Genomic DNA, 24,916 nt, shown 5'->3' on the forward strand with positions numbered 1-24,916 from the left:
AATATGTTTTTTGAAATGCATCCAAAAGCATGGCTGCTTTCAGATGAACAGTGTGTTAGTGTTTCATTTTCATTTGGCTGCAAACTTACTTTCACTATGAGACGAGCCACTGGCACAGTTCACCTCAAAGCATCGGCCACACTTTAACTCACAGCTGCCATTTTGGCCAAAATAAGTGACATTTATGAATTAAATTCTCTTTTCGGCTTCTCCATCACATGCCATTTATACTTGTTACAGTAACTTCAGATCTGCACACTCAGTAGAGCCTTGTTATGCAAATATTGTATTCTACTGTGTTTTAGTGTCTCCCTACCTCCATATACCGCTTGCAAAATCAATGTTTTTATTTTATTTTTCAGATGTAGGTCATAATCTACATTTCATTTTAGAAGAGCAGAACGCATTGTGCTCAGTATATGGAAGCATTTCACTTAAGGTAGTATACTAGAGGTAGGGGTAGGGATCTGTTAGTGGCATGTATATATATGTAATCTCTTCCATATTATTTCCTAGTAACAAAGGAGAAGTGAGATGGAGATGTGGGCTCTTGATTTGTCAGGGCACAGCACATTAGCGACATTAGTTTTCTTCTGGAAAATTACATGCGAAACTGTCCTCACCTGACCTGGCTAAAACTGGTTGTCCTTAAACACAGCGTAGAATTAAACAGACAAATGGAGTCCGCTGAGGGGATTTTTTTTATCCAGGAACAAAAGCACAGATAATTGGCTTTGGTGTGACAAGGAGGAAATGAAGCATTGAAATGAGCTGGTCTCGCGGCTGCTGTCCAGTCATGGTTCCCTTTGAGGAGGTACTGTTTCAGGTGAGAAAAGCTTTACAGGTCAGCCCAAGCCTACTGCACGAGCTTCTCCGAGAGCTACACGAGGCCCGCGTCTTCTCTACCCAGTATTACCAGTCTCTCTACAAGGATGGGGACATTGGAGAGCAGCGTTTGTGTGAAGTCTTTCTCAACAATGGAGAAGATCTGGCCAGAAGACTCTCTTTGCCAATCTGGCAGAACTGGGACATCAGCCAAAGCATCTTGGATTTGGCACTCTCCAAAGAGGAAGATTTGGTTCCTTCTGGTGAGTTAAATATTTTTTTTTACACATTATTTGTCTACTCATGATAATGTATAATATTTTACAATAACTTGTTATAAGTGAAGTGTTTTGTTGTTGTTGTTGTTGTTGCATTTATTTTTCTGTCAATCGCTTTTCATTCCACAACATTTTCTTTATAGTGGAAAAATGTTCTTTAGACTGTTAAAATGTTCTTAACACTAAGAAATAGACATTTGAAGAACTGTTCACTGAAAGGTTCTTTGCAGAAGAGGAAATAGTTCTTCCATGGTATCGCCACAAAAAGCCACTTTTGGAAACTAAATTTTTGAGAAATATATGAACATTTAGCTTTTCAAACAACAATATGAATATGAATTAGTTGTTTGTATTAAATCAAACACAGTTTGCCCCACAGCTGTCATTTTGGGTAAAAGCTTAGTTGATAATTAATGGCCAATATAAAAAAAATTGCATGGCTTTATCAATGAAGGATTTTCCATAATTTACTCAAAAAAAAAAAAATGGTAAAAATAGAGCACAATGGTCGGCACCGATAGCCTTGTGTTTAGCGTGCTGGGATACAGCGTAACTTCGCTCGTTGCGGCCCGAGTTCAAATCCCGTCTCGTGGTCCAAATCTCCTTTGCTGATCCCGCTCCCCTCTCTCTCCACTAAGTTATTTGCTGACTGCTCTCTACTGCCCTGTCCCAATTAAGGCATAAAAAAGCCCCAAAATAAAGAGCAAAATGTACTGTATTAATATGAAGGAATTTCCTGATTTTATTATATTTTTTACAGGTGTTTTTGCTGGATTTTGAATTTTGCACTGCATTATGTTGTGTTTTAGCATCACAGAAATGTTGATGTGTATCATGTGTATTATATTATGAAGTGTAAATGTACTCATCGTCTGTCATTTAAAATTCACTTAAAAGTTCTTAGTATTAAAATGCAGATCACTTTCTGATGTGCATTTCTCAGTCACAGACAGCTGTACTTTATTCACAGTGTTCACTCTCACAGACAGTTAGGCTGTTTATGATGATGGACCCTGTTTGTCAGAACACTGCCCACAGAAACAGTGCACAATAGTGTCACTGACCGAGGGGTGGCACATCTTACCCCAGTGTAAGCACAGTTTCCCAACTTCACTGCCAGTTCTTCCACCATAAAGACTAGATAAAATGCATCAATATGTCTTACAGTATGAGAACTTGAGGATAAAATGCTTGATTGTTTTCTATGAATAATAATTCAGTTATACGGAATAGTTTAGGAATAGAAAATTTGTTCAAATGTACTCATTCTTAGGCCATCTGAAATATAGACGGCTTTGCTTCTTCACAGATTTAGTGTTATTTAGCAATTCATCAATTGCTCATAAAATGGATCCTCTGCAGTGAATGGGTGCCGTCAGATCAATGGATCAAATAACTGATAAAAACATCACAATGATCGACAAGTAATCCATGTGTCTTAAGTCAATCAATGAATGTCCTGTGAAGTGAAAACCTGTGTGTTTGTAAGAAACAGATTCATCATAGCATTTAACTTTAAACTCCCGCTATTGGCCAAAATATCAATCCAGAATCCATAATAACACTTGCTCCAGTGAAAGTTTTATCCTTTAGTCCTCTCATATCAAAATCCACCTTCATATTTGTTCAGGACTTTTTTGAACTTTTATCACATGTAAACTTGATGCTTAATCTGTGCATATTTCTCTCCTGATTCAGATGAGATTGCGTTTTCACTGGAGAGACAGTGTTATTGATAGAGGACTCATTTTTTAGCCAGTGGCAATGTTTGTTAGTAAACAATTTTTTTACATTGGTAAAAACATCTTAATGATGGATTTGCATATGGAGGACATTCAACTTTTGGCTTGATTTATGTAACCTCCTTTGACCCTTTGCACAAAGAACGACATCTCTAAAACGGCAGTGCAACAAGAGGGTGTGAAATAATCTTTTAAAACAACACTGAAGCATACTAGGCCAACAGTGAAACTCAAATGTACATGTAAATACTGTCCACATTTACTTACCTGTTTAATATTGCTTTGTTGCAGCTCACAAACCGCAAGTGCTTATCACTGCCTGACAGAATGCACATGTAATCGGATCTCTCACAGACACTAGAGTTGCTTTCTAAGCACGCTGTGTGTTAGTCACTGAAGTATTTATTTATTTATTTATTTATTTTTTGCGGAGATTGCTGATCAGAATGCAAGAGGACACTGAACAATGTCAGAGTGAAACCCAAAAGGTGCCACTAAAACTTCTAATGGTAGACACTCCTCCTCTGTATAACACATGACTTGACTGTGAGATATCGTGTGGTAAATAAGGGTAAATGTGATGTCACCAGCAAGCTATGCCACTTGGCAAGACAGATTAGGGTATGGGCACAGTTAATACAAAACTCAATCAACAAAGAACTTGTTGTTCCAGTCTGTGATACTTGCACAATATTTTTGTTTCACTTTAGGAAGAGGCAGGGTGGCATCAGATGTTTTTTTTTTTTTTTACTTGGAACTTGTGTAAATTACTTATTTTAATATTTGCAGGGTTTTTTCCGACTGGTTGGTTGGTTTTGCAAAGTCAAATAATAATTGACATTATAAAAGCATAAATGTGTGTCGTATATAAAACCAGTCCATTTAAAATAAAGGGCACAGTAGAAAATGTAAAATACCTGCCACTCCTAGGTAAGTGCATTTCCGCATAGGAGTGCCAAGCTCTTACATAAACTATGGATCAACATGATTTTCTTTATTTTTTTTTATTTTTTTTTCGTCAGCTTCTTAAACAATAAAATAAAAAACAATAATATTCTATATATTTTAGAGTTCCTTACTATTTACAGATTATATACTATATCAACCTGTTGTAGCATTGAAGATCTATTTGTTACTTTAAAATGTAGGCTACTGACATTAACTCTTGGTAAAATTAAAGGACGTGATGATCACATGACAATTCAGTAAAATCCACTTTTTTTATTTCTTAAAACGTTTCTTTTTACCAACAATTTACTGTAAAAATACATGTATTGTCTTTTAAAATAATTTATATTAGCCGCCAGCATTTGAATAAGACTAGGGCTGGAACAGAAAAAAAAGATAATAATAAAAATAAATAATTATAATTATATATGCAATGTATCAGTTCATCTCCATCATCTCAGAAATAGGCAAAGATTATCCACACGACGCAGAATGCATATCCTCTGTGAGAAAACAGATTTTCTAAACGGCCGAGTCTGGCAGAGTTTGGTTTATGCAGAGCCAAACCAACTCCCTTCACATACTGAAAGTAAAAGCAAGCAGTGAGGTGTAGCCAGTTTGGTGTTTGCCAGACAGAATGCCTGAACCTGCGTAATTCGAGGACACGTCGAGCGTTTATGACAGTAGAAAACTTTTTTTTTACTTCACAACTTTAATGTAGCCTAATGGATTAATAATTCTTCAGTAAACATGGAACATCTCTGTGAAACAGGTAATGTACAAAGATATTTCAATTAATTAGATTTATTTATATTTGTAATGCGTTTTGCGTCATAATCCAACTTATTTTACTTCGATAGTGCATAAAACCAGGCATTTATATAAAAGGTCCAAAATAACATTAGAATTTTAAAAGTCAGATAATTGTTTCTATGAAACGGGCTTTCCCCTCTCGCGCTATTTTAAGTTTTTTTATCTCACAGCAATGGAGCGCGCGCTTCACAGCATCTTGCGCGTCCACGCTAGAAGCAGTTACTAACAACAATATTAGTTTTCACATTTATGTCTCGAATTAAAAAATATGTATATGTAATGTAATGTGTCTCTATATTACAACAGATGCTGAATGGCAAGATATTGTCCCGGACTTAATGTCTGAACTCTTACCTGGTGAGAAATAGATGCAGCCTACTACTTTGTAAACAAATGTAGCTCTATAGTTGCCATTTGAGTTTTCAAATGAAAGATTTCACTTTTGTTACTTTTTTTCACAGATAATGTCATCTTAAAGTATCTCGAGTCGCCTGAGTCTATTGAAGATGATTTTGGTCAGTTTCACTCTTTGCCCTGTTTATTGCAAAACAGTGTGTTAATTTCGTGAAGGCTATAAATACTTTCCTTGTGTCTTGGCAGATCCCACCGTCCTTGATAACTTTCCAGGTAAGACTGTAAAATAATATATACTAATATTATTAATAAGACATATTCAATAGAATCATACTTACATTGAAGATAAAGGGGAACCAGTGACATTTGCATATTTTTTCATGCGTATTTCACCTCTTAAATTAGTAAATACACTACTTGTGCAGTTCTATAATGGCACAATTTACTCAGACAGATGACTTTAAAATTAATTTCAGAATAGGTAATTGTACATAAAAAGCAAAACAAATGTGATTATTTCCAATAACTTTTTAAGGCAGACACTATGGTACAGTACAAATATTTTGAGCTTCCCCTATTCTGTCCCTTGTTTTTTTATATATAAAGAATCACAAGTGTCCCTTATTTTCCATTCCTGAAGTGAATTGGCAGCCCTAATGATGACGTAATTATACTTCCCTGACAGAGGCACCTTGCCAAAAAAAAAAACATGAGTTGTTCAAAATATGTGAGCAAAAATTCAATGAATTACAAGGATGTAGGAAACAGTTCACTATTACAGACGTGGGCCTATAACTGAGGTTTTAATTACAATATTTGAATAGGTCTATAGTAAGTCATGAACTAAAGTGTCGGTCGGTCTAAAGCATGAAACTCAAGGGCTGAAAATGATCCCACTCTAACCCTGAGTCTTTTATGTCTGCTTTGCAAACAACAGGTGACATAGGCACGACCTGCACGCCAATACCAGAAGATGCTACTTTCCTAGATGGAGTGCCACCCAAAAAGCCAAAAGGTAATGCTATTTTCTCTTAGATGTTCTCTAATAAAAGATCTGCATTGAATTCAGTAAGTAACAGGTGTGTTTTCTGTCGAATCTGTCAACAGTTGTACACAAACGCCGCAGAAAACGTGGCCATTCAACTGTTAATAGAAAAGGTAATAGAACTGTCTACTTATTTATTTAAAAAAAAAGGGAAGGAAGCATGTATTTGTGATAACTGAATATCTCAGTCTAATAAACCAAAAGTAAAATGAAACATTGCTAACAGAAACCTAATGTATTGCAGCTACAGTGTGCCCAGAAAGTCCCTCAAACGGAAGCACACCCACCATTGTCCCTGAGAGTAGTTTCCATCTAAGCTCAACCCCGTTCCAGCATGTGCTTCGTATTCCCTTCAGCCCTCCTCTTCTGCCCCCTAATGGTGAGTAGCTGTTTCCATACTGTATTTGCATTTCAAGGAACTATGCCTTGTCTTGACCTTTGACTATGAGTTTTTAAATACCTCAGGAGGTTCACCACTACAAATAATCCAGACAATTGGCCCTTATACGCCCCCTCTGTTCGGCACTGTGGTTCCAACAGGGTCTACATACGTGATTGGTGAGTCAACTGTAAAAGTATCATTAATCTGCTCTTTTAATGTCATGCACTGTATTTCTAATTTCACATTTAATATCTGCAGTATCGCCCCAGTGTGTGAGTCCGGGCGCTCAGATACTTCCTCTTTCACCTGGTAAGTTAAAAAAGGGTCATACTTTTAGGGTTAGCAGTATTGTGGTGTGTGTTAACTGAAATCTTCATCTTCCAGCCACTGGCACAGTTGCGCCGCCAGAACTCACTGGTTCTGTACTTCCTGTTGGCTCATCCTCAGACAGCGCATGCCAGGGCTCGCCAACAGTAGACCCACACTCCCCTACAAAAGGTGAGCTCAGGGTTTGATGACAGCAAATATGTGTCTTTGGGAGGTCTTAACCAAGTGTATATAACTTGAAAAGATACAAGGCCAGTCATTCTTACAAAGGATTACACACGTCCAAACAGGATTGTGCAAGAGTAGAAAGGGTTTAGAGTAGAGGTTGATAAAAAATGGGTTTTTAAATTGCCAATGTGGGCATCTAGAAAAAAAATCAGGTCAATATAATGATTATATTGTTGAGTGAGCGCGTGAGGCACCGGGACGATCACTGGATTGTTTTCCCAACTGTTTTGTGGTCATGCAGATAGAAGCAAGTCATCATTCAAAACTCAAGTCATCATCTCAAAACTTTTGAAAAGTAAAGAAAACTGTAAAGTTTTTATTTGTAAACCTGGATCAAAGTCCTTATCTGATTTGCTAGCTTGGGTAAATGACATCAAAAGTTAGGTGTGTGTGATCATTTTCTTCGGTTAAATGAAAATAAGACTGAATAAGGTTGGATTTTGTATGTCTGTTCTCTTGACCTTGGTCTGGATTTATGTTGTTTTATGGTGCTGCTGGATTCAGTTATATGATCTTAATATAACATCTTTTCTTTATTAGAAAACAAGGGACAGAATAGGGGAAGCTCAAACTATTTGTACTGTACCAAAATGTCTGCCTAAAAAGTTCTCAGAAATAATCACATTTGTTTTGCTTAACCTATTTACCTATTCTAAAAAAAGTACCATAGTAATTTAGGAAGTGAAAATACATGCATACGACAACAATGGCACATACATTTTTGACCAAACATTTTATTGCAATTATATATTTATCCTGTGAATGAAAGAAAATGCATATTTTTCAATTAAAGAAAACTTAGAGTGGGCTACTTCTGGTCCTTGTATTTGTACTTGGGTCCAGTTTTAAGAATACACGAAGTACATTTTTAGTCAGTTTTTTCTCTATTCAACAGTAATTACTTAACAATAAAATACATCTTCCCTCAGGAAGATTGAATGTTTTCCTGCCTTGCTGGATGTTAGGCTAATGATCAATAAGTTGTTTCCATTCTCCCAAAATTATTGTATATTGGGAATTGCAGTAAGTCCCGCTCGCTGTGAAGGGACACTTCTTTGAAGCCTTTAATACGGGACGATTCCGTATTATACGGGACGACAGGCAACCCTGTGAGTGAGGCTGCGAGAAAATAATAAATGAAAAGAGTGGGGCTGCTTTGAGTGGATGCCTAGGACAGCATATCTCAACCTCAAAAAACAAAAAACAGACCAGCCCACCGAAATTCTCCCGGTCCTCCCGATTAGCCAATCCAGACGTGCTTTTATAGAGTAGTAGAGAGATTGATTAGCCCTTCATTCAATCTATTATAGCTTTACCACAAGCTGAATTGTTTGAGGAAAATTAATATTCCTTGCAAACAGTGAAACTGTGGCTTTTTTACAATTCACAATTCAGTTCAAGGGTTACATTATTATATTTGTATGGAAGTGCTGTGCATATACTAACAAATTTGAATGTGAATTAATAGTAACAGAATGACTGCTTGTCTGTTTTGCAAATTACAGACCTACAAAAACACAATGATTCCACCTCTCCAAAAAGCGAAAAGAAACTCCGCCCAGCAGCACCAGGTGAGAAACCAATTTAAACATCATGTAAGCTTACATTACTTTATTAGATTGTGAAACATGACACATGTTTGTTTTACAGAATGTGTGAAGGACTACAAACATCACACACAATCCTACATGAGAGATGTCTGCTGCTCAATGCGTGGGAACCTGGGAATGGAGTCGCACTACGTGGACGCACATCTGGTCCAGAGAAAACTCCTTATCAAATCTGGTAAAAATGCAAACAAGTGTCTGGAGAAGGAACTGGTCGTCCTTAGTGACTCAGAGCGAAAGAGGGCAAAGCTGGACAGAAGCCAGTTGTTTCATAACAGTGATTCCAAACCGAAACAGTCATTTGCTCTCCTGGGAAAAGCCGGAGCGGGGAAAACCACGTTCATTCAGCGTTTATGCTTGGACTGGGCGAGCGGTAGCCTGCCTCAATTTCAGTTTGTTTTTTTGTTGAACTGTAAAATCTTAGACCTTACAAAATCAACCTACAGCTTGAAAGGTTTACTGTTGGATTTGTCTGTGTCTCCTCGCTGCGAGGACTCAGACTCTGTGTTCAAACACATTCTGTCCTGCCCTGATGAAGTTCTCATTATCTTCGACAGCTTTGATCACATTAAAGACTTTGAAGGGCTTCTCCAGTCCCCTGCCAAATCACACACAAACACTAAATACACAATCAAACAGCTATTTTCCGGTTTGTTCCAAAAGGAAATCCTCTCGGGCTGCACGCTACTCATCGCCACGAGGCCTAAAGACGTTTTAAACCAGGTGCTGCGAAAAATGGACAGCCTTTTGGAGCTTTGTGGCTTCTCTCCTGAGGACATTGAGTTGTACACGTCAAAATATTTTGGGGATAATACTTCCCTCCAAGAAAGTGCACTAAAACAGATTAAGAATGACAGATACATATTCAGTTTATGCTCCAACCCGCTGCTTTGTTGGACTACCTGTTTCCTGCTCGAGCACCAAGAAAGCTGCAGTGATTTGCCTTCAACCCTCACGGATTTGTACCAAAGAGTGACCTCCAAGCATCTGCAACTAGCTAGCCTTGAGAATAGCTCGTTGTGTAAAAACAGAAAACATCTGGACATCCCACAGTTGTGCAAAATGGCATGGGAGGGCTTCAAGAATCATGATACACGTCTAAACCCTGCCAGTTCTGCGGAGCAGCTGGACTGCGCTCTAAAAAGTGGCATACTCACGTCCTACAAAACGCCTGAGGGTCAGGAAAACCACTTTGCAGACCTTTTCACTCAGAACCTCCTGAGCGCTGTGCATCTGGTACAGTCCAAACAGGTGAATGAGAAAATGGTGGTAGCAAACAGCGTAGTCCATCAGAAGAAGCGAAAGGTTCAGGGAGAGTCGCAGGACGTGCTGCAGAGGTTTGTCACCGGCTTGGTCTTCCAGAAGCCCCCTGATGGAGTCAGCATCCTGGACAGCAGTGTCAACATTAAAGCCAAAAGAAAGGCTGTCGAAACCCATCTGGAGAGCATGAAGCCGAATGATTTGGTTCCTGCCAGGTTACTAGAACTGTTTCATTGCGTTTACGAGACCGGCAGCGCCAAGTTTGCCAAACTGCTGTTGAAGAACCTGCCTGACAATCTGTCATTCTATGGGACGCAGCTTTGCCCATCGGATGTGTATGTTATATGTCACCTCCTTCAATATGCCAGCGCACTGAAGCGGACCTTCTCCATTAACCTGCAAGACACATGCATTCCCATCAGTGGCCTGAAAGAGCTTGTGGGACTCAAATGTATCAAAGCATTCTGGTGAGAAGCTGTCAAAATGCATTGCTCAAAGAATAGCTCACTTAAAAACGGTCATCATTTAATAATCCTAACATTGAGTTCATAACCTGAATGAATTATATAATTGACTGGTTTTCAGCAAAATACAAAATTGTAATATTTTAAGACATTTTAACAGTGAAGGGAAGCTTTTGAGCGTCAAAAAAGACGTAAAGGCATCATAAAAGTACCATGAAATTTAAATGGTTATTAACTGAACAAATGATTCATGTAAAAGATTCAACTCATTAACGAACCAGATTAAAAATAATGGTTAGTTCATGAATCAAACATTGATGAGTGAATCATTCTTTTGAGCTGTTTATCAACTAATTAAGAGGAAGACTAATTGGATTCATTAGTTCGCTACTTTTCTTTTATTTTCCTTTAACATGGAAATGAAAGCTAAGGTGGATGTCAAGACTGTCAGTGAATAATGGCAAACAAATAACAGTGATTCTGGGAAACTGTATTTACAACTTTTAGGATAATTTGTGTCCTTTTTTAAAAATTTATTGAAATTGCATGGAAATAAGCATGATATGCATATTATTGTTTGTTTTCCCATTAGGTCACATACAGCAGACACCATTGGCTTATGGGAGGACTTGCATCAAAGCAATGATGAACTGAACCTGAAAAGTGCCATTGAGAAATTCACCTTGCACCCATTCAAGGCAACAGAAGGGTATCACATAGAGAGCCTGCCCGTCCTTGTCCAAATTCACAGAGAGAAGAAGCTACCAATGAGGTACAGCGTCAAATTTGTGTTGGATAGGAAGTCTGATGACTATAAAAATAAAGCTAATATTTATAGCTGACCGATGCCATTCCCATTCATGTTCTTCACTTCAAACTGTAGCATGAAATGATTCTGTTGATAAGGAGTATGATTGTACTTTCAGTGAATCTGTGTCTGCACTGGATGAAGGTGTGCCAGCCCTCCGGCATCTTCAGAGACTGGAATTTGAGTAAGGTTTCGCTTTCTGTTTCTGTGTCCTTGTAAACATTCAGTGTTGGTTTTATAATAATTGCTGGTGTTCTGCATTGCAGGCTTGGAGTCCAGAACGGTCCTGAACTTTTCCCTAAACTCGTAGAGGTCCTGCCTTCTCTGCAGTCCCTCCAACATCTGGAGTGAGTATTTACTGGTGGATATCATATGGTTTCACGACAATGATTGGATTGAAAAAAAAAAATCCTTCAAGTGTTTTTAAGATTTTTGTTTGTCTTTTAGCCTTGAGAAAAACCAAATAGGAGACTCTGGAGCTGAGAAGCTAGCTGGCGTTTTACATTTCTTGGAATGTCTGAAATTGCTGAAGTAAGTTTTGAAACATCTACGGCCTTATTTATGTGTACTTAGTAGTCTCTGGAAAATTTTGTTTTCCCAAGTAAATTCAACTTGTAAAGGAACAACTGTGTCATGACTGAGCTGTCCAATGTTTTCACCATACAGTCTGTCTCAAAACCTCATCGGAGATGCAGGAGTAGAGAAACTAGCTAAAGCTTTGGCAAAAGTCCCTTCTCTACAGAGCCTTAGGTACACCCTCAAAATATATTTACCATCACTGAGTAAAATGTGTATTTTGGAAGTGTTTATAAGACCTCACTGTTTTGTCAAAATGATGCCATATTCCTCACCTTTTTAGCCTTTATGGAAATGCAATTGCTGACATTGGAGCTGAACATCTGGCCTTGGCTTTACCGGACATGAATTTCCTGCTGGACCTGAAGTAAGTATTTATTAAAATCACATTAAATCAACAATGTGCAAAAATTGACAAGATTAATCAATGCAATATCAATGCATTTCTTGTTATTTACTTTCAGCGTTGCGTTCAACAAGTTCACAGACCTTGGAGCTACAAAGCTTGGTGCTGCTCTGAAAAACTGCACAGGAATGAAGTCCCTGGAGTGAGTCTCCATTTTACCATCTACCATCCTTTTGGATATGAAATGTAGTGGTTTGATATGCCACCACATTAGCTTTTATTTGGATAACTTTTCCTTGTAATAAGGTATCAGATACTAGCATCTCAAGACTATGTTCAAAATTTGAGCTAGTTTAAACATTGAAAATAAGAGATATTGCTACAATTAGCCAACACATTCAAGTGAACAGGAAGAAGTTTATCTCTACAATCTGACCACAGTCACAAAGAATATGCATTGTCCATTATTGTACGTGCATTTAGTTTCATCGCATAACTCAACCATTTTTCCTGATATGTAAATTTTCTTGTTTTCCTTCTCCCTACTTTAGGCTGTGGAATGACTGCATCCCATATGGAGTTTTTGAACACCTGCGTCTTCAAGATCCACGGATAAGATCACTTTGACGCACATTATAAAATGGCCATATACTGGATACTGTTACAAGTTTTTTATGTTGTTGTCGTTGTCGTTGTTTTTACAAAAGCACAATTAACCAAAAAGTTCATCAACATTTGTCAACAAAGACACTAAACTGCTTTAGAATGTTGTTTCACTTTCTCACTGAAATAACTGTACATGTGACTGCTATAATGACTGACTCGCACTTACTGACACTTTTGTGGATATACTCTTCCTCAGCACTAAAAGTACTTTTTATACGGTTTTTTTATATATACATATAAATAAATACAAGTTCTGTGAGTCTGCTTTTCTGATTGTGACAGTTACATATGTCAGATACGTCAGATCTTTAGTTGCTTCTGTAATTCATTATATTTTGACTTAAACATTAGTTAATACTGCTGCTCTGATTATCTGTTCAGTTGCAGTTTTCAGGGTTTTAGAAAAATGTACAATAAAATTAAATGTATACATACAGTGACTTGAACACACCTCTCACCTTTTTCTATGATGAGCAGCTTGATTTATATCAAAATTAGAGACCAACCTATCATTTCCCAATTTTCAAGGCCACTGCTAAATCCTATTTGAAGTTAGCCTAACAGGAGTAGGAGGGCAGTTTTTAAACATAATTCATAAATAAAGTGTAATCTGAAGCACAATATAAAAAACTTTTGAAAAATAACTGATCAAAATGAGAGAGCACTTCGAGATTATCTCCAAATTATCGGTGTCAATCTGGCACTGGTGCTTATTTTTTTAATTATCTGAAAACCCTACATGTCTGGCAGCATTCCTCCAATTTTCACTGAGATTGTAAGATCACAGGCTGCTCTAAGTGTCAGGGTTTTGGCAAGGGAGGAACTCAGGTGCAGACAGGAAGTAACTCAACACAGGATTTATTATACAAAAAGGGGAAAACAAAACCCACGAGGGGGAAAACAACAGCTAGGGCAGGAACTAAACAACTTAACAGGGCAGGATTGATAAGACAAACAAACTCTTGACACTAACTACAAACACTCACGGTAATACAAGGACTTCAGAGGGTACAGCACAATCTCACACACGATCACATAAGTAGAACACATCTGAGAAACACATAAGTAACACAATGAACCGACGCAAGACAGAGCACACTAGGAGATCTAAATAGGGGGAACAATTAAGACACGACAGGTGACACAGATAGGGCAATCACGACACGACTAGGATAACAAGGGGGGCGGGGCAAGGGAACGAGACAACACAAGCACATGGCCCAAAGACAAGGCCATGCGCTTGTACACAAAACAAGGGTCTGTCATGATCCTGCCTCAAGACTAGGAAAAATCAAGGACACGAGGGCAGGATCATGACAGAACCCCTCCCCTAAGGAGCGGCTTCCAGACGCTCCTCAAGGGAACATCAAACACGGGACATGACTGACATGACAGACTGGGACACAGACACAAACCAACAAGACATGACTAATAATAACAAAGGCAAACATGAAAACACAATGGCAGGGTTAGGGCGACATAACAAAAAAAACAAACAGGGAAGGGGAGGAGGCGGGAGCACAAAGTTCATGGGGGACAGGCCAGGGTGGGTGGGAGGGGTAGGGATTTTAGGAGGACAGGACGAAGGCTGACGACGGGGGGTACGGGCAGGTCTGGGTGGTGAGGGGCGGGGAGGGGTCTCGGGACAGCTGGCCGAGGACATGACAGGAGCAGACACGGGACGCGGGGCAACACTTACGGGACGCGGGGAGACGACAGCTGGACAAGGGGGAACAACATCTACTGGACACGGGGAGACAACAGGACACGGGACATCTACGGGACACGGGGCAATATTCACTGGACACGGGGCTACATCCACGGGACACGGGGCAACAGCCATGCGCTTGTACACAAAACAAGGGTCTGTCATGATCCTGCCTCAAGACTAGGAAAAATCAAGGACACGAGGGCAGGATCATGACACTAAGGTGACTGAAAAACCCTGTAGCGCTCCTTTGATTATTCCCAACTTTGAGAAGCTCCGCTCACCAGAGGCATTGGACACCATCATGCACAGATAGATGCGCAACCCAATTTCGACATTTGGAAATGTCTGAGAAAGATTCAACGATGACAAAAACTCGTACAAGCTCTGCGGATTCGTTCACAGTCACCGGTTTCTGAGTGCGCATAAATGCAGCAAACTGTAACAGCTAATTTTGACCGATTAATAAACGGTCGTTTATTTATTTTCAATAAATTAACAAAATATTAAAAAATCCTGTGCATCCATTCTGTGATGGTTGAGCTAAAAAATAAAGATGGGATCTGAAAGTTGCGTTTGGTAGTCAGTTTGTTTGTAATGTATATTTCTGACTAACTTCTTGCACTTTTGATGTTATTTCTAGTGAGAAATCAGTACTATAGTAATTAAATATTAGTTTAGCTATCACAAAAACTTGTTCTGTTTTGTTGTAGATCATTAAACCGTTACGCTGCCTCAGAAGCCTATTCAATATCAGTTTCATGAGGCAAAGTCATTTGCCTCATACGGCAGCAAGTCAGCTACCTAAGTTTCCAGATGCAGCCTAAATATGAGCACTGCAAGTTTAAAGTCAGGTGCTGCTGCTTTGTTTATTGTGGTTATGGGGGAATATTCATGGCAAAAAGTGCCACCTGCTGGCAGAAAATAAATTAGCATTTTTCAATAAGCCCTTCTGCTATTTTGTTTACACCAGGGGTCCTGGAGGGCCGGTGACATGCAAATATTACATTTATAAGTAATGGTTAAAGGGACATGGAGGGCCGAAGTTTACTTTGGCCTTTACAATCTATAAAGAGTCTATGAGACCGTAGGGTGTCCCAATCCTCATTTTAGCGTTCAAAAGGGTGCTCGCGAGTCCGCATCAGATTTCTACCCGACAGTCAAAGCAGTATTACGTCATGAAAGTGCAGCCTCGGAGGAAGACCGCAAGGGTTTAGGGTGCCATTTGGGACAGGGCCAGTATCATAGTCTACATTAAAGTGTCTGCGCAAACGAAGGATAAGTAAATGTAGCTACATTTTGTATAACCACAATTGAATGTAAATTACATATACAAATTCTCATGAGATCACGATGGAAATGTGCTAGGCTAAATAAACAACCTTGCCTAAACCATATGGTGTTTATTAGGCTAATATTAACATTACTACATGGGGAATTGCACTGTAACCATGAGTTTAATGGTATATGGACATTTGTTTTAGGTTATCTGTTAAATATTTGTTTTGAATCTGTGTAAATATTCCTTTTCAGGATGATACGACACATGTAATCTGATCTCTGCCTAGGACTTTTGGACAAAAATGACAAAGTGATTAACTGCGGCGGTTTCGTAAACACTAGATTGTAACGAGATGTTCAATGTACACAAACGTTTCCAACATGTTTTGATGTAGGCTAAAGCTGTGTATGTTTAGTTATGATTTGATATTAGCCCAATGACACATACTGTACCAGGTTTTTGTGTTGGGTGTTGCAAAGTGGACAAACCAGTTCTGGGTTGGTTAGGGTAGTTAAATGTGTGATTGCAAGATGTATGAGATTCAGACGAGACTGCAGACTGATGCTGTGTCCATTCCGGTAACCTAAAAAACGATTTCTTTGTTCCTATGTTTTCCATATGTATCGTGTGAGGTACTGGAGCATTTCTTAACGCAGCAGTAACTTCCAAGCATGGTAAAACGGTGCAGAATTGCGAGAACCTCCATTACTACCAAGTTAACAACACACGTAAACAATCATGTTTTGCCGCCGGTGTCCTGGCAACATGGCGGAGAGGGTGATATCGGGGGGAGGGCCCTGTACTATGACGACAACTCCTCACTCTCGTAGAGTGGGGGGAAACCAGGGGGGAAGGGTTTCATATATTTTTGAAGCACCCCTGGGCACCGCCATTGGCTAGCAGACCCCCACCTGCTGTTAGCATTCCATTGACTCCCATTCATTTTGGCGTCACTTTGACAGCGAATAACTTTACTTCTGAAGCATTTAAATACTCAATTTATCCATTCATTATTTCTAAAGAAACACGAAAATGTATAAAAGGCCCCATTACCTTGTATCTTACGTTGTGGTCCCGTAGAAACAGTTTTTGTAAAAAAATAGGCTAAAGAATGCATCATAACCTGCGACTCTCTGTCGCACAGTAGAGAAATTACCATATGGACAGGAGGAGAAGCTCGCAGGCAATCTTTCACTGTCTATGAGGCTATCACGGGGACATGGAGGCATGAGGTCAAGGGAGAAGCCCATAGAGAGTCCATAAAAGCAATGGGACAAAATTATTCAACAACGTCTGCAAGATTCGGTGGGCGATTCAGATTTCTCTTGGCACAGCGGTTAGAAGACTTACAGGTTGCTCAGGTGACATCTACGTCATCAAGTTCAGTTCGAGTCTGCGCATTACGTCCGACCCCCAGGTGCGTGCTTCTAATTGACTTCATTTGTCTCCATTGAATCCAATGGAGTTGCTGTGTCCATTTATTTACTGTCTATGGGGAAAATAAATACGTAAACATTAATTCATTAGCCATTTACAGCCATTTTAACATTTATATTTATACATATAACTAAGCCGTGCAAACAAATATGTTGTAATAAATAAATAAATACATAAATAAAAATTAATTCATTAGCCACTGTTCATCCATGCACATTTCATAGATGAATTCCCCTCGAATCTCATTGGAACAATCTACATGTGCCCTTTTTTGGCACCCCTAACACCTTATAAAAGTCCCCCCCACTAATTGAAATAACTCCCCACAGTAGAGGCATTCTGTTTCATCTTTCTTCTTATTCTTCACTTCAGCTGCGCTTTTGCGTTTAACTTTTTTTTGTGTGCCTTTGTTTTGTGCAGCTATCTTATCCTCTAACATTTTTATATGGCGAGGAGGTCAGCACAGCTGAAGATTCACATGCCCTCTTTCGTGGCCTCTTGTTTTTTATCCTTGTCCTAGGGGACAGCTCTTCTAGAATCGAGGAGGGGGAACTGACTCAATAAGATGGTGACGATGACAGTAGCCTAACAGAAATAGAGTAATACAAATTAAATGACTAGCTAGAGTGTGTTTTCAAGTGACTGGAATGCAAATTATAGTAAGCTCTTTAAAATACATAGTTTTTCTTACCATGTTCAGCTGACATCTGGAGACAGTCCCAGGCTGTGGTTGGGAGTGGGCGCTAGTGCTTGGGACCACGGATGATCCACTGGGGCCTGTCAAGAGAACACATACACATACACAACTTAGTGATGATGAAGATGACAATGACACTAGCCTTATAGTAATAGTAGTTGTAATTGTTTACCAGCACTTATCTCCTTCTCAATCTCCCTGCTGTCCTCGAGGGTTGGATCTGGCTCCTCAGTTACTTCAGCTCCTTCAAAGTCTTCATCTTTGTAGATGGTCTTGTCAAGAGGCCAGATCCCACAGGTCTTGAAACCCTTTTGGACCTTCCCCACACACGCTGAAGCTGAGTGGGCTTTATCGAAAAGCCCACACACAGCATAAATATCTATTTGTTGTCTGCAGTGTTGTATTTTGCCTTAAAAGACTTGAAAAAGGTGCGATCTAATGGCTGCATCTTGTGGCTGCAGTGGGGTGGGATGGTAATCATTATCACCCCACGCTCTCTCGCAAGCAACACAGCCTCAGGGGTCTTATGCAAGTGGTGGCCATCCAATATCAGAATGTGAGGCCTCTGAAAAGTGCATCCAATGGTGTCACAAAAATGTCTCAGCCACTGGAGTGTACTGTCCATCCACCCTGTGTCACCAATCGATCCTGCTGGGGCACCACACAGTAGGCGCTCATTCATTCTTTTTCTTGGAAAAATGAACAGTGGTGGTACAAACTGCCCAGCGGCGTTCATGGAACAGGCAGCAGTGACAGTAAACCACCTGCCTCTTCCCCTTTGAAGCAACAAATTTGTTGGACGCCCACCTCATCCATATTCCACAGACGGGTGTGGTCAACGTTTTCACCAAGCCTTTGGAGCTCATCCTCATAAATACGGAAGAACAGGTCCACCTTCGGTCTGTTGAACCCCAACCCTCCTAGAAATGCTAGTCGCCTGACAGACAGGGTTCCTTGTCTTCTTAGAAAATTATAGAATCAGTCTTTCCCTGCCATCTTGCCATCATCTGAATTAAAACAATGGTTCAAGCCTAAACTCTCTGCCAGGTCATAGGCCAGCCTCCTTACATCAATCGTTGGAAGCCCAAACAATGGCCTCTCCATTGATTGAATGTGCTCAGTTAACTGGAGCTCGAATAATGACATAAAAACTGTTTTGCAGCCTAAACACTTTGATTCAGGCTCCAAAACTTTTTATCCCTATGCCACCTCAAGGTCTTTGGGGGGACTCCAGACTGATGAAAATTGCAGCCTTCAAAGCAGTTCCCTCTTCAATTGCTCTGATGGCATTTTGTAGCGCTTGCTCTGTATAAGCACCACGGTTACTTTTTTTGTCCCCATCTATATGGAGAGAAAAAATATATATGAGGTTGAGATTTTTACACAAGGCCTTTATGGGGTTGATAATTGATGTATTTGTTCACCACTATCACCAAGACAAACAGAAAACCTTAAATAAATATTAAACTTATACATTTGTTTATTTATGTAGAGAAATATATGCAATAAATGCATTAATAAAAGCCACAATGTTTTATTATTGGGCCTACTCAAATAAAGTCGAGGCGGTCCGACTGAGATGCCCAATCCTTTTCCGACGCCGAGAGTGGTGGCTGAAGCTATCGTCGGCGAAGCTGACAGCGATGAACTCGTCTTCGGGCGGGGGAGGACGCACCTGCGGCTCGCTGGCAGCAGTGGGCCTCAACCCCGCTGTTGTCCGAGCTACTTCTCTCCTGGCTCTGATGGCGCGCACTGGCAGCTCTGCACAGTAAGCGCACGTGTAGTCCGTGAGTGCGAGAGCCCTCGATGTGGGCGAGGCCCAGTTAGGTGACACAGAACTGGCGAAGGTCGGGCGGGTCAATGGGTCCCGCGCAAATCTGGCGTGTAGCAGCCATCGGATGTGGAGCGGGAAAAGGGGTGAGTAGTCCTCTAATGCAACTTCCACGATGACTTCGATAAGACTTCTAGCGTGAAGAAAGAGATTCTGACGTAATTTTCGCGCCTATGCATTTTATACTGCCCACTGGCCTGTCAGTATTTGCATGATTCGCGTCAATTGGCCATCTGTCCCCAGCTGACATAGCCCATAAGATTTCATCAAAAGTGGAGAAGGAGGGAGTTCCCATATACGTCTTAGCTGACTGTTGAGTTATCGCCTTGAAAGGGAACTGCTTTAACTCATTCTGTGAATATATATGTGTGTGTGTGTGTGTGTGTGTGTGTGTGTGTGTACCATAGACAGTAAAAGACATTAACATTTAAATGGGAGCATCTGTGTGCAATATATACTTAATAAAGTATCAAACATTACGAGTATTAGATTTATCTTTGTCTTAATTTCAAAAAATATTTGCATGTATTAATATATAGCCATATATTGTCAATGCATATATTGCTGTATATTGAAAAATATAAGCATTAGTTTCCAATATATGGAAATTTCATGTAATGTATTGCATGACATTTTGCAGGATATTCCCATATATTTTTTGTTCCGTAAGGGCATGTCCACTAACAAACCCTCCACAAACCAGGTAAGATTGTTTATCTACTGTATATATTGTAAAACGAATATATTCAATGTCTCAATCATATTTATTCTGTACTTCTCTCAAATAATCAAATAATGTTTCTTTTTTTTCAATTATATCCAAAACTCAAGACTGCGGCAACGTGTCTTCAGAGATTATAACAGAAGTAACAGAAGGATTTGCAATGTTTTCCTGTCCACTGTTGTATTGTTTTACCTATTTAATTAAATAGTTACTAAAAAATTTTGTCTTGTAGGTATCCAGCAAAATTTATAATGAGGCTAAGAAGAAGATGATCCAGGGAAGGCCCAACTAAAACAGTCAATCAATCAAAAAACAAAACAAACAAAAAAACTAATGACAAACAGTGAGTTTGGAAATTGACATGATCTAACTCTTCTAAAATAGGCTATTAGTTTAGGGAGTATGTACATTGGTTACATGACTGTTGTTTTGCAGTTGCTGGAGATGAGGTCAGCAGAGACTAACACAGGAAGAGCATTGTGAACAGAAATATTGGAGCTCAGTATAAGAGGAAGTTGCTGTTGATGTGGGTTCACGCAGGAGCTACAGAGGACTGCAGTTGGATGGAACTGATCATTTCATCAGTTGTTTACTGCCTTTGTTTGAAATCTTTAATTCAAAGTAGATTAAAAGTTGCTTTCTAGAATAAGATTTGCCTTCCAGGAAACTTCAGTTTATCTTTCCATAAGATAATCTCCATATAAGTATCATCCAACTCAGTCACTTGCATTTATCAATCTTTTGCATTTTATCCATTCATTGTATAAATTTAGTAGTTGTTAGTTACTCTTTTCTATCCCTTTGTTAACAAGCCCCCTTTTATTACACTTTTGTCTTCCTTGTGTTGATAATACAGTAATTTGGCTCTAAAGATATCTCACAAATCCTTCATATTAGTCAAGAGTGCAACTTCCTAGAATTAATTTTTAGGCTTATTTATTTGGCAATCTTCCAAGATTGTTCTTTACGGTCAAGGTGAAATTCTTGGCTGATGCCTCGTAAAATAGTATGGCCAAAAATAAACATTAATATTAAAGCCCAATGTCATTACAATACTTAAATCTAAAATCACTACATTTAGCAGTATCCAACAATGTTTTCACTACATGCGCATTACTTTTTATTTGATGAGCACATGCCACAGGATTCACTAAACTGAAAATTTGCTAAATGTTGTTCAAAACTCTAAGAAATCAACACGTGTTTCAAACTAGATCTTGGTCACTGACTTTATCTTTTCAGCAAACAACTTTGTTGTGATGGAAGTCAGATGTTACAGACAAAGGCACCGGATATTTGAAAGGCAAAAATTACACCATGGCAACACAAAGTGAAAGTTATCATTTATTAAATATATATTGAGTGAATAAACGAACCTCGGTCAAATATATCATTCTCTGGCTGTCACAAATATGCGGTTCTTAAAGTAGACTTTAAAATAAAAAAAAACTTGGAACACTTATTGAGACACTCTGTTTGTCTCATCATGACTTATTGCTCATTTAAATAGTATTAAAGGGAGCGAAAACATGCTGAGACGGACGACGTATAAGGCTTCTGCATAATAACAAGCCCTTGCAGGGCTGACACAGAATCCTGCATGAGTGCTACACAGCAAACTAAAAATAAAGAGGCTAATGTAATATTTATATCCACAGTAGTGGTTAGTGCCTGAATGTGATCTCTGAAGAGACACTGGCTGGCTGTGCCATGGAAAACCCCACGGCCCATTTGGCTTATCTGTTCCAGGGCACGATGGCTTGCTTGCAGGTCAGTCCTCTGAGCCTGGACAGCCTGTGGAGACACGACACTTAATCCACATGTATATTTTTGATTATGAATCATCATTGAAAAACGGACTACTTACTTTTTCACGGGAGTCCCTTTTATATAAGGTGACCTTTGCAGCATATTTTTATGTCTGCAGAGATCATGTAGTTCCCTTTGACCAGGGTTCTCCAGTAACCAAATGAATCGGCCAAAAGACAGCTTCCCCGCGAAAGCTTCGACTGGAAGTGTCATTTTCATGGTTTGTTTATTCCAGGTATCCTTCAAAAACATCCAGCTCTGTGTCTGTGTCGTATGGAAGTGAGGCTGGGTCAGAAAGTACCCCCAAATCCACCAGTGCCTGGTCCATATCCTCTGGCAAGAACACTATCCCTACATTAAGGACTATGTATTCCATTAAAAAGGCATAGTAGAGAATTAAGACATTGACAAAAAACAGGCCGAGATAAAACATATATGGGAGGTCGCTGATGAGCGATTCCGCTGGATCTAATGAGTGTGTCATAGACTCCGAAACATATGTTTCAGCCTCACTGAGCAGACTAGGCGAATTAAAAACATTTAACCACACTTTATATGAGACAGGTCAGTCTGGAAGCGTCAATCCATCCATTTCACTCAAACACGCGGTGAAGCAACTCCCTTTTCAGCAGTATTTTCCAGTGTCAAGTATGTTTCCATTGACTTATACAGCAAATAAGTAACTTAAGTGAAGAAAAGCACGTTTGATTGTTCCAAGGCAACGTGCTGCTATTTGACATTTAGGACTATCCCGTTTACCTCTTAAAAGCGCTGCGACGAAGAAAGGGGATACATAAAAATCATCTGAAGGCTCGGCGGAGCTTTATAACGCGTGAAAAACAGAAACAAACGGCGCTTTCTCATGACTTCAGCAAAACCGTTGCATTCGCACGGAACTCTGGGACATCGAGTCCATAATATAGGGTGACTTGGTTCGAACGCACTGCAATGACTGCCATAATAAACTACAAGTCCCACAATGACTTACAGCCGGGGTGTCTGCTGTCATGAGCGGTAGGACGACAGGTATGTTTTCATATGAGGATTCTGGGCCTTCACTTCAGCGGATATGGGTCAATTCGCTTAGCAAATCGTGTTAAAAACATACATACTGCGAAACAGAACCAGCGAAAAATGTTCGGCCGTTCAAGGAGCTGGGTCGGAGGGCAGGGGAAGTCTAAAAACATTCATTCTTTGGACCATTTGAAGTAAGCTTTTATAGACCTTTTGCAGCTAATTCGCTAGCCAGCTCGGCTCGTGCAGTTTAAGCTTTTTAAACTCAGTAGGGGCTTGACATTGATGTGTAAAGTCACTAGTTGGCGGTTTAGAATTGTTAACATTTATATTACTCACTGCGGGATTTATTTGTGATGTAAAACTGAGAACATAGGAGCAAAACTGTGTGTGAACCATTAGGCTGGGTGTCAAAACCTAATGAGCTGCCTAACAAGACAACATTTTAGTAGACATATACTGTACATACATTCGGACATGTGATGCCCAAAAAATGGTGCCTACGTAGTCAGTTCACTATGTTTTTAGCAACATTGACATACAGTTGTATGAAATGCTGTGTTTGTATCTTAAAAGCAGCTACAGTGTCTTATTAAATGTCACTTACACTAATTTCTAATATGCAAAAACCATTTATGGTCCATTTATCAAATAAATTATAATTAATTATATGTTGTGCTCTTAATATGAAATGCACTGTGTCATTCAAGTAGTATTTATTTTTTATCATTACTATTTGTTTTTTTTTTTAGGTACATGTACCATGTCCTAACAAAGAACACAACAGTGACTGATCACAACCGAAATCTGCTGGTGGAAACTATCCGCTCCATCACTGAGATTCTCATCTGGGGCGATCAGAATGACAGCTCTGTCTTCGAGTGAGTTTCACCTTCAGATTTGAAAGTGTTTCCACACATACATAAAATATGCAAAGACCAAAATCCCGCTCTCTTTTTGCAGCTTCTTTTTGGAAAAGAACATGCTTGCATTTTTCCTCAACATACTACGGCAGAGGTCCGGACGGTATGTGTGTGTCCAGCTTCTGCAAACGCTCAACATCCTGTTTGAAAACATCAGTCATGAGACTTCTCTTTGTGAGTACACCCCTGGACAAAGTTCAGTTTTGATGATTTTTTCATTATATGTTTGTGTCCTGAACGTATTATATGTTGTCTTTCCTTTTCTAGACTATTTGCTGTCCAATAATCATGTTAATTCCATCATTGTGCATAAATTTGACTTCTCTGATGAGGAGATTATGGCCTACTATATCTCCTTTTTGAAAACTTTATCTCTGAAGCTCAACAACCACACGGTGCACTTCTTCTACAACGAGGTAAGGTGCATTTACTGGGACAACTGCCGTTTTTCAAATGACAGTTTATAGACCGAAAGCAGAAGGGGGCTTTTATCTGTGGGCTCGGATGCATTCTGTGTGTAACAGACTCTAGTGCACTTCCAGGAAGAGTCAACAGCTCACAGTGACTGTGTAAAACCATGTTTCCTGTGTTCTTGCAACCTGAGCAGTTATTTTCTTTCATTTTGGACAAATGTAGTCCAGCCGTAAGTTTACAACTGTTTTATGTGGATTGGAAGGTGCTGGAAATGTTTGGGGGCTTCTTTGTATAGGGGGAAGTTATTGGTGTACTGTCAATGGCTGTATTTAACCGTCATGTGTTCTTTATTCTGTGGCACCTCTGATGCTGTTAATCGTTGGTGTCAGGAATAGAGAGGGCCTGCAT

At 39.5% G+C, this 24,916-nt stretch overlaps 3 protein-coding genes and 1 long non-coding RNA gene across 7 annotated transcripts in view; 2 read left to right on the forward strand and 2 right to left on the reverse strand.

Annotated features, from left to right (window-relative positions):
* The first annotated feature begins 410 nt into the window (after positions 1-410).
* On the forward strand, positions 411-12,928 carry LOC127952676 (MHC class II transactivator). Of its 2 annotated transcripts, none has more exons than XM_052551328.1 (20): positions 411-1,088; positions 4,913-4,963; positions 5,068-5,121; positions 5,207-5,233; positions 5,898-5,975; positions 6,068-6,118; positions 6,250-6,384; positions 6,471-6,563; positions 6,646-6,696; positions 6,772-6,885; positions 8,448-8,513; positions 8,593-10,276; positions 10,866-11,045; positions 11,200-11,265; positions 11,348-11,428; positions 11,529-11,612; positions 11,748-11,831; positions 11,941-12,024; positions 12,122-12,205; positions 12,555-12,928. In XM_052551328.1, exons 1-20 carry the CDS (start codon positions 767-769, stop codon positions 12,628-12,630), a joined length of 3,465 nt encoding a protein of 1,154 aa, XP_052407288.1. In that variant the 5' UTR covers positions 411-766; the 3' UTR covers positions 12,631-12,928. The 2 variants fall into 2 exon arrangements, with proteins under 2 accessions (XP_052407288.1, XP_052407289.1); XM_052551329.1 differs by lacking the exon at positions 411-1,088 and adding an exon at positions 4,211-4,565.
* A 3,911-nt stretch (positions 12,929-16,839) lies between these two features.
* Positions 16,840-19,995, reverse strand: LOC127951866 (uncharacterized). Its single transcript, XR_008152753.1, has 3 exons — positions 17,966-19,995; positions 17,788-17,873; positions 16,840-17,148 (listed from the first exon to the last, which is right to left on the reverse strand). It is a non-coding gene; the product is annotated as an uncharacterized LOC127951866 (long non-coding RNA).
* A 2,222-nt stretch (positions 19,996-22,217) lies between these two features.
* On the reverse strand, positions 22,218-23,043 carry LOC127951865 (dexamethasone-induced protein homolog). Its single transcript, XM_052549950.1, has one exon. The coding sequence runs from the start codon at positions 22,639-22,641 to the stop codon at positions 22,384-22,386; it is 258 nt and encodes an 85-aa protein (XP_052405910.1). The 5' UTR covers positions 22,642-23,043; the 3' UTR covers positions 22,218-22,383.
* Positions 23,044-23,179: 136 nt separating this feature from the next.
* LOC127951864 (protein CLEC16A) overlaps positions 23,180-24,916 on the forward strand; it is a 57,068-nt gene continuing 55,331 nt past the window's right edge. For 2 of the 3 annotated variants that reach the window (XM_052549946.1, XM_052549947.1), the window contains exons 1-4: positions 23,181-23,365; positions 23,924-24,052; positions 24,135-24,268; positions 24,362-24,510. In XM_052549946.1, coding sequence (XP_052405906.1) covers positions 23,196-23,365; positions 23,924-24,052; positions 24,135-24,268; positions 24,362-24,510 — 582 coding nt within the window. In that variant the 5' untranslated portion in view covers positions 23,181-23,195. Of the gene's footprint in view, positions 23,366-23,923; positions 24,053-24,134; positions 24,269-24,361; positions 24,511-24,916 lie in introns of all 3 variants that reach the window. The other variant, XM_052549949.1, reaches the window with a different exon arrangement.

This window comes from Carassius gibelio, chromosome B3 (assembly GCF_023724105.1).
Source record: "Carassius gibelio isolate Cgi1373 ecotype wild population from Czech Republic chromosome B3, carGib1.2-hapl.c, whole genome shotgun sequence".
In the NCBI taxonomy this organism is placed as follows: Eukaryota; Metazoa; Chordata; class Actinopteri; order Cypriniformes; family Cyprinidae; genus Carassius; species Carassius gibelio.